Here is a 9,593-nt window from a genome sequence, read left to right on the forward strand (position 1 = left end):
CAGATCCTTGGGGGACCCCAGCTGTTCATCTCTCCCCATTCTGAGAATGGGGCATTTATTCCTACCCTTTGTTTCCCTGTCTTTTAAACCAGTTACTGATCCAGGAGATGACTCCCGTTATCCCATGACACCTGAGTTTCTGTAAGAGCCTTTGGTGAGGGACAATGTCAAAGGCTTTCTTAAAAAAAGCCCATTAAATCATTGGATCACCTTGAACCACGATTGACACCCTCAAAGAATTCCTCACTATTTACAAAAGCAGTGTTGATTCTTCCCCAAATTAGATTTCGCTCTCATAATTCTGTTCCTTGCTACAGTTCTTCCCAATTGCCTACTACTAAAGTCAGGATGACCTCTGGAACCCTTTTTAAAAAGGGAAACAAAAAACCCAGCATTGACTGGAAGGTGGCCAGTGCATCAACTGCAGAGTTGTGTCCTGTTCCTCTTGTAAATGGATATAATCAGTTTCATTCTGGAAAGCTTTCAGACACCACAGACCAGAAGATAACAGTGGAAGATATGATGTGCCATGGGAACACAGCCATCTTTTGATGTAAGTGAATCACTTCGCAAAGCGGAAGGGGGGGGGGAGACTGACCTTACTAAGAGCAGTACACCCAGATGTTAAGTCAGGCAAGTCGTTTTTATTGCTTCATTTAAGCCAGGACAGCCCCAGAGGGGTTTCCAGGTTTTAGACAGAGGATGAAGAGCCATAAAAGTGTAACATTTTGAGGATTCAGTTGTGACTACAGTCTCAGTGACTCAACAGGAAGTTACATTCCCAACTACACATTGATCCAATGAGCCAGAGATTCCACTAGGAAAGGTTATCGGGAGGTGTGGGGGGGGAGAGAGGGGTAATGTAAGAGCACTTCAGACCCCAATAGTCAACTTCAGAACTTTGAAATTCAGCTGTAGATCTGAGTTTAGTCATATGTTTGCCTCCATCACTTTGCTTCTGAACTTGGTAATGAGAGGTCTGTGCTGATCTTGCTACACATCCTTTACACATGCCATTAGAAGTGTTAACACATAGAAGCCACATTTTAGCTTTTCAGATAAAGATTAACTCTGCATATCCAGATAGCTTTCCAGATTGACTAGCCAGTCCAGATACCAAACATATTAAGGAAACAATGTGCTTCTACAGTAGGCCAAGAGTTGCTACTGGAATCCATATTACACACCAAGTAGGTGGCCCAATATCCAGAAGTGCTCAGCATTCAGAATGCTCATCAACTTCAAAAGGCATCATAGATCACTTACAACTGAAAGTTTTGGTCACTGTCTGTTAAATTCAAATCAAGGAAGCTCTACAGTGGATGAGGCTCTCAAATCCAATATTAAAAAAATAGGTCAACACAAGGCTTTATTGAAAAAGGTTAGCATGTAGTACTGGAAAAGTTTGACTACTTTGTTATTATATGTCTCTGATGAAGGCAAGTTTTATGACCAGGACTCAGATGATAGAAAGTGAAATGCTCATGTGTCAACTTTATTCTCTCCAAGAATTATCTGCAACTGGATTGGTCAGTGATATGGAAGAGTTGTGACCTGGCCTATACGGCATATTAATTATGTGGGTAGGATGGTTAGGTACTCTGTAGTTCTCCACAGAAAACCCTGTTCCACCTGGGTGCATAGACACGACAACCACATTCCTGAAGTCATGCTACAAGACCTAGTAAGACTATAGCATTGTTTGCTAGCATTAGGTCCTGTGTACATTAAGATGGAACAGTGTTTTAATTATGGTTGGGAACTGCTATGTTTACAGCTCAGATTAGGTTTTTCTGCACAGAAGTAATCTGAAAGTTTCATTTGATGTTCCATTCATAGGAGAGTGTTAATTATCATGGATCTTACAGTAACCTACATCAGCCTTTTTCTAGAAAACTTAGTCAAAGTAAAGTTTGAATTAAACTAGAATGAAGGCTTAACACATAGGGAGGGACTATTGGAGTCCATTAATGTTAGTGTCCTCAGAGAGGAAAGTGTCCAACTTTGACACCAGGAGTCACATCAAGCTTGATTCGTATGGGAGGAGTCCCTACAGCATTTAGTTAAGGACAATTATTTCAATAGTAATGAGTCCCACACACTGAAAGACATGCTTAATGTGGACTATATACAAGCCTTGTTCTAGCTAGAATTCAGGTTAGTGCACTTAAAAGCAGAGAATTTCAGATTCATATTTGAGAAGATTTACAGGTTTGTTACACTTGCTGTAACTTGTCTCAGGCTGTTTGAGAACCGTTGAGCTTCCAGCAGCTTCCCAGGGTTGCCATTAGAAGTGTTAATTATTCAGTAGTACCAGGTAAGTCATCCTAGAACAAAGACTAAGAACTATGCTTACATTGGTGTCCTTCACCTGGAAAGAACTCGAGACCACAGAAGGCCCGACATTTTACACCTGTTGTACATCAGCAGCTGGACCTTCACATGGAAAAGCCCCATTTATGATGGGTAGTTTGTGTAACAGAGATTCCTCCTTATACACAGAGATTTAATGGGAAAGCTGGACTAGCTAGTTTCCTTATAAGACATTAGCTTACATGCAGCTCAGAACGATCTCACCTTTGAAATGGTTTTCAACACTGAATACAAAGCAAAGCCAGGCTCATTGCCAGCCCCTACCAGTCTTTTGCTAGCCTCCACTGTAGCATTCAGCATGTCTGTACCAGGGAACCAATCAAAACTTGCTATCCATCTTTAGAAGCCATGGTTTTTAGACAATGGACATTGCTAATGCAGTTTCCCCTAATTCGGCTGGAGAGAGCTTGCACCATGCCCTCCTTTAGCCACAGCTATAGATTTGCTAAGGTCCTATGAAGCATATTACACTGTAAGGATACACTGTTCATGCAGCAGTTCTAAAGATTGGTGGCAATGTTAACCAGTTAAAATATCATAGGCTAACAACCCAGGATGACCACAACCCATGCATGCTGGACAGGAACACTGCTGCTGTGATCATGGGCTCTATCAGAGGGGAGTCTTTTCCAAATGTGTGGCCAGGCAAAGCAGAGCATGGGCCATGCAGTAACATGAAGCACAGTCTCAGAAAGCCAATAGGGAGATGGACCCATCCTGGGTTCTTGAGCCATGTACAGACATGTCCATTCCTACAGAAAGGGACAGTTACTGGCCCAAGTCCCCTTAAGCAATGCCAGGAACAGTCTTCTACTTCTGCAGAGCTTAGGAACCCAGGAAGGTACCAATCTCCATAGTCCATCTAAATTTCAGGCCCTTCTCACTTTCCACCCCATCACTTCAGAGAGTGAGCAGGGCAGGTTGTGCTCATATCTTACTGTCCTGAATAACAAACCACCCCCTCCTCCAAGGAGGGCAGAAAACTCCCTGCTCTCTCCTTGTGGGCAGAGCTCAAAAAAGCAGGCAACATACCAACAGGAAATGAATTTGTGGCTTCATGCAGCAACATGGCAAGGAGACAAGTTGTCAAGCAGTTCGCATGGCTGCACAGTTGCATCAGGTGAACCCCAAGCATGTTTTACAACCCACTCCTCAGCGGGTGAGGGAACTAGCTAGAACACTGCTAGCAACAAGCATGTCAGATGGGATCATAGCATACTAGATGGGATCCCAAGCGGGCAGAGGCCTATACAGCAACGCTGTGCTTTCTACACCCATTACCTGAGGTAATCTTATCAAATCAGTAAACTTCATCTTCTGAGTCAAGGGCAGCTTGAGAGGAAAGCCAGCTTTGATCTGTGGTTCTAAACAGCATTAATTTAAACAGAATAAATGCAAGCATGGGCCAACAGTTACAAGGGAAGTTATTCAGGTACTGAGTCACCAATGTGTTGCCTGCTGCCTGAGGCTTTTTGCTTAATTTATTCATTGATTCTGCCCATTTTGGTGAATGGTCTTTAAACCCTGAGTGTCTTCTAGTTTAGAGTATTCCTGTATACGACCTGCAGATATGCATAAACAGATAAGGGCCTGGTGGTAAGGGAGAACCTATGGAAGCAAAGGTGGCCCAAAAGCTGGATAGACCCCAACTGTACTTTGTCTTTGCCAGTAAAAGTTCTGTTAACAGGTGTCATGCAGGTCACTTCTACCAGGCCATCTCTGCCAGGACAGGATTAGTTATTCCCAGGAATAAAATGCAGTGTTAGTTTCCAAAGTTTGGGCCCATCCACTGTTCTGAGGCCTAATACAGATTAGATTTCAAGTCACATAAATTAACGTATATGAAGCAACAGCAGCTGTACTGCAGAGATTGTCCCTACCTAAATTTGAAAGCACTCCTGGGGTCTCCTCACCACAACCTTTTGTTTTTGATTTCTCTGATAATCAAGAGAACTCTGTAGTACTTTGCCTGTACATAAGTGTACTGATTTCTCCTACCCTGAAGGGCTTTCAAACACCCATTTCACAATTTCTGTAGCATCCCCTTACTGTAGATTTCCCTTCCCTTTCTGGATTTTTTATTTATTAATATTAAATCTGGAACTTTTGAAATTCAACCAGGGAGGGACAGTTTGGTTTTCAGGACAGGCCATTTAGCTAAGGACACTGCTCTGTCCTGGTAGAGAAATTTACACTTTCCTTCCCCTCATGGCATATCCAAGGGGAGGAATAGACTACACAAATAGTGCAGATTCAGATACCGTGTATTTATAGGATGGGAGAAAGTGGGCACTACATAGGCTTGGTCATGCTCAAATAATGCACTTGTTCACACATAAGTCATACAAGGCATAATTGACCACATATGCACCTGGGAGCTGGGTATTCCTTAATTCTAGTCCTGTCTCTGCCACTAACTCGCTGTGTCACCTCGAGTGACTTTTATGAAGTGGGTACACATGCCTGAGAGATGGGTTTTATGGATTAGTGAGTGTTTACAATCACTTTAATGAAAGGAGTCAGTGCTTTTCCATTTCATTCAAGTTAGACCAACAGAGTGTACTGTGGAATGGCTTATGCAATCATCATAGGCGCAAAACCTAACTTTTTAAAAATGCTTTGTACGACTATTTTGCCAACTAGAGACTGAACAGCACTGAAGTGAACTTGCTATTCAGTGCTGACATCTGGTGGCTACAATGGGTAGCCATCTGAAGGAGAACCTAAGTGGCTGCTACACCAATCCGCTCAAGTTTGGAGCCCACTTTGAAAATATTTTTAAGGCTGCAGTGAGGTTTTTTTTGGAAGATTTTAAAAAAATTCTTTGACGCCCAAATAAAGCTTTGACTGGGGTAGTAAGGAGAGCGTTGACTTCGAGAGCCTAGTTAAAACGGCTTCATTAATCCACCATTGGGAAGGCACATACTCGGTGCCAAGATAAATTGATGATGATCTATATAGAGATTAGCACTATCAACTCAACGGAATAAACCCTACACTCACTGCTGTAGAAACCTGATTTAAGCCTTCTGCAGAAGCTGAAGTCAGCAAGGAACTACAGAAGGCGAGTTTACTACTAGGACATTGACTGAAGCAGTGAGATTAGGGAACTTTTTTTAAATAGGCATGTTAGCCACTAAGTATTTTATTTAAAATTAATGAGAAAGACACCCACGCAAGAAGGTCTAGGCATGGGAACAAGCCACAACCACCTGATTTTCTGTTTTAGCGCCACAGCATGAGCACAAGTACACGATAGAAAAAACTTGATTTGGGAGCACTCTTGAAAGTTTCCCCATCCGCACACTACCTTTAAGTGACAGGTTTCAGAGTAACAGCCGTGTTAGTGTGTATCCGCAAAAAGAAGAACAGGAGTACTTGTGGCACCTTAGAGACTAATAAATTTGTTAGTCTCTAAGGTGCCACAAGTACTCCTGTTCTTCTTTTAGCTTTAAGTGGCCATTTCCGAGCCAGGATCTCAACTAGGTTATCGCTTAGCCCAGCCCATGGGAGCAGGGAGCGGAGCTTTCCCCCCTTGTTCTGCAGAGGGACATGGCGTTTGATTAAAGTCGTCCCCGCCCACGTCCTGCCCCCCGAGTTTGATTTTTAACTGGGCGGTTGCTGGAGGGGTCTGTTACCAAGGTCTCTCCTCGTGCGGGGAGCCTACAGCCGCCTGTCGAGCCCCACGCCCGGCGGCGGACCCCGAGGCCCCTGCAGGAGGAGAGCGCACGGGTGAGCGCTCGGGGGGCGCTTTGGCCACGTCGGGACCAGCGGGAGCCTGTCACCGCCGCGGAAAGCAAACCGGCCCAAAGGCACGAGCGAAGACCCAGCCAGCTGGAGGAGGGGCAGGGCCCGGGGAGCGAAGGGCTCCGGCGCGGGCAGCTTCCAGCCAGGCGCTGCTTTGAGCGAAGCCCGGCGGGGCGGGCTGCAGCAGGCTCTGGGAGCCCTGGGTGCCAGCCAGCAGAGCGGGCAGGGGAGGGTGCGGCGCGGCTCTAATAACCTGTTGAAAGGAGGCAGCTGTGTCAGACTCAGCCGCTCCTGCCAAGGCAGCCGGAGCGCGCTTCCTGCCAGCGCGGGACTGGGAGCCTCGCAACATATGGAGCCGCTTTGGGTAATTGAATGCAGGGGGTGAAGTGAAGCAACCAGCCCTCCCCTCCCCCGCAGCCCGCTTCCAGGGGCCTGGAGCGCCAAGAGCCCGCCCCGCTCACAGCCTCTGCTCCCCCCACGGGGGAACCAAGCGCCAAAGCTGCGCCTGGCTCTGGCCCGAGGGGGCGGGGGGCTTCGGAGGATGTAAAAGGACTGACCCCCCACCCCGGAGGAGTTCGGGGAGAGATTGTCCAGCTCCTGTTACTCCTCTGCACATCCATCCCCCCCCCCCCCCCCCCGGCACAGCACGCCAGCGATCGAGCACAACAAATAACCCCCCTCCCCCCGGGCCAGCATCCCAGGCCTCGGACTCACCGAGCACGCTGCCTGCACGAAGAGGGCTAACAACCACACTGCTGACACGTTTATCATCCTCCCTCCTTGGCGGGCGCCGCTGCTCTGGAGCCTGGGCTGGGCGCTCCCGGGTTCTCCGCTTCACGTGCTCGTTCAGCCGCCCGCAGCTGCAAAGAGCCGACCTAGCCCAACCCTGGCTTCTAATACGGCCAATGTAACAACCTTCACCTATCACCATCCGCCGCCCTCTTCCGGAGCCCCGCCCCCTCAGGCACCGCTCTCAGGGCGAGCACCGCCCACTCCTGCCACGCCCCTCCCCGCTCCCCGCTCCACCACCTTTAAGCAATCAGCGCTTAATAGCGCTTCCTCAAGGGCTGTTTCCTAACGAAATCACTGCCTCATCATTACCTGTATCACCTACGCAAGATCTTGCTCAACCCTCTAATTTCACACGTCCTGTTAGCTGCGGGCAATCGGCGTTTGCATTGTTCTCCCAGTTAGCCTGTTATTTCATTCCCAGCTTTACTTTGCATAAGAATAATTTCTCCCCCAAACATTTCATTCTCTAGATACAAAAACAAACACACCCAGTTTCCCAGACCTAATCTGGAAAATCCCAGCACGCTCCAGCCTCTCCTCCCCCCCATTTTTTCCCTTTTTTTAAAAAAAGCTGACACATGGTAGCAAGAGGGAAGCAAAACCTGAAACAACACACTAATGCAAGGGATGGAGGGAAAGTACCTGCGAAAGCCCTGTGCGGCTCAAAAGCTTGTCTCTCTCACCAACAGAAGTTAGTCTCCTTCCTCCCCCATACAGTGTGCATTTTGAATCTTGCATTTCCTGTTTAAGAACTTGGAAGTGAATTTAATCATCCTTTTACCATGTGATGTTTTAATTTAATTATTTATTTTAGCCGCAATTCCCTTTCCCCCCCCCCCTTAGATCTAGTTGTGAACAGTCATCATATATGGTCGCTCCCACATCATGTGATCGAATGATATTACAAACCTGCTGAACTGTAATCATTTTTTTTTCTCCTGCAAAACCTGAGAGCCGCTACTGCATTGTTTTTTACTAGTGAGACAATGGATGAAGTAATCTCTTTTATTGGACTAACTTCTGCTGGTGAGAGAGACAAGCTTTCCAGCTCACACAGAACTCTTCATTAAGTCATGTTTTTTTATACAGTGCTTTTCAGAGGGCTACCTGTTGCCTTTCACTGTTTGCCCAGGACTGTCTTCTCTTACCATCTTTTCATTAGGTAGTCTCATCAGTTTGATTTATTTTAAACTGTGCGGCTGCACTTCGTGTTTTTAATACATTTTAAAATTGTGCTTAAATAATAAAATCATACTAGATTTGTGACAAAAATGCCAGGTCAAAAACTCTATTTAAAAAGTGGTCTGTGTAAGATGAGAATTGTACATTATTAAATATTAACTTTTAAATCAAATTTATTTTGTCACTAATTTTGCTGTTTGTATTTTTTATTTTATTTTATTGCACTTTTCTGAGCTTGGACAGTTAAAATAAAGAAGGTTTGGTTCCAGCAAACAATCCTGCACATGCTTAATCTTACTATTTGTGTTTGCAGGACTGGAGCCTTAGTCAGTTTCAGTTTGTTTCTAGTCAATTTCCCTGTCAGGTTTATTGCACAGGTTTACTGCACAGTGTTGCAGAGTTTGGTCATAAACATAGCAAGGGAATGTTTATGTTTTCAAAGAGCCTATTTCCCATTTGATTTTTTTTTTAATCATGACAATATTTCTACTGGATTAAGCTTTTGTAAAAGCTTGTTTATCCAAAACCTACTACTGTGCTATGATGGTGTCTCTTTACAGAATACTTTTAACCTTCAGCTGAGAATCTTAAAGGAATTTACAAGTGTGTGTGTGTGTGGGGGGGGGAATATTCTGCTACCACTGAAGTTAACAAAACACTCACTGATTTCAAGGAGGGTAATTTGGTCCCACAACAACCACATTTTATATTACAGTAAGGTAAAGTGAAGCTAAATGAGATGGTAGGGCAATAGCACTGGGGAGGGGAATTCCTCATCCTTGCCATCCACAGTCCCCAGCATAGGAGGTGTGTACGAAGGGTAGCCAGGAAAAGGGGATGTGGAGGAAATATTGCTGTGATCTGGGGATCCCTGGCTGGAGAAGTTAGCCTTGCAGCCCGGGCAGGTATCAAAGAAACAGCCCTCCATTGCCCTGCCCACACACTGCCTCCAGACCCCCTCCTGCTTCCCACCCGCGCTCTGCGGCTCTTCCCCTGTGGCTGGGGCCCTGGGCTGGGGCTGGCCTGCAGTCAGGGACTCCGGATGGCTGGAGCTGGCTTTCTGGGGCTAGAGGCCATGTCACCCGCCCACACGGTGCTCTGGGGGTGGGGGCTGCACCATCCACCCACTCCGGAGTTGGGGGCTGCGCCACCTGCCTCCCTGGTGCTCTGGGGCTGGGGGCCGTGTGGAGGAGCTCTAGGCTTGAGCAGGGGAAGGGGGTGAGAGGGGTGGGGTGGGGCCTCAGGCAGAAGGGGTGGACCGGGCTGGGGGCTAGTCTCCCAGCCATGCCTGCAACAACTTAGATCAGCTCTGAGGTTGATTTTCAGAAACGGATAAACAAATAACACACAAACTAAGGGTCACCCAATGAAATTAATAGGCAGCAAGTTTAAAACAATATAAAGAAGTACTTCTTCCCACAATCCACAATCAACCTCTGGAACTTGCTGCCAGGGGATGTTATGAAGGCCAAAAGTATAACTGGGTTCAAAAAAGAACT

The 9,593-nt window shown here is 46.3% G+C and overlaps 1 protein-coding gene across 1 annotated transcript in view; it reads right to left on the bottom strand.

The window, feature by feature from the left end:
• The window catches only part of SDC1 (syndecan 1), a 33,506-nt gene extending 26,481 nt beyond the window's left edge, over positions 1-7,025 (bottom strand). The window contains exon 1 of the mRNA XM_034766570.1: positions 6,835-7,025. Coding sequence (XP_034622461.1) covers positions 6,835-6,891 — 57 coding nt within the window. The 5' untranslated portion in view covers positions 6,892-7,025. The remainder of the gene's footprint in view (positions 1-6,834) is intronic.
• Positions 7,026-9,593: the final 2,568 nt, after the last annotated feature.

Source organism: Trachemys scripta, chromosome 3 (assembly GCF_013100865.1).
Source record: "Trachemys scripta elegans isolate TJP31775 chromosome 3, CAS_Tse_1.0, whole genome shotgun sequence".
In the NCBI taxonomy this organism is placed as follows: Eukaryota; Metazoa; Chordata; order Testudines; family Emydidae; genus Trachemys; species Trachemys scripta.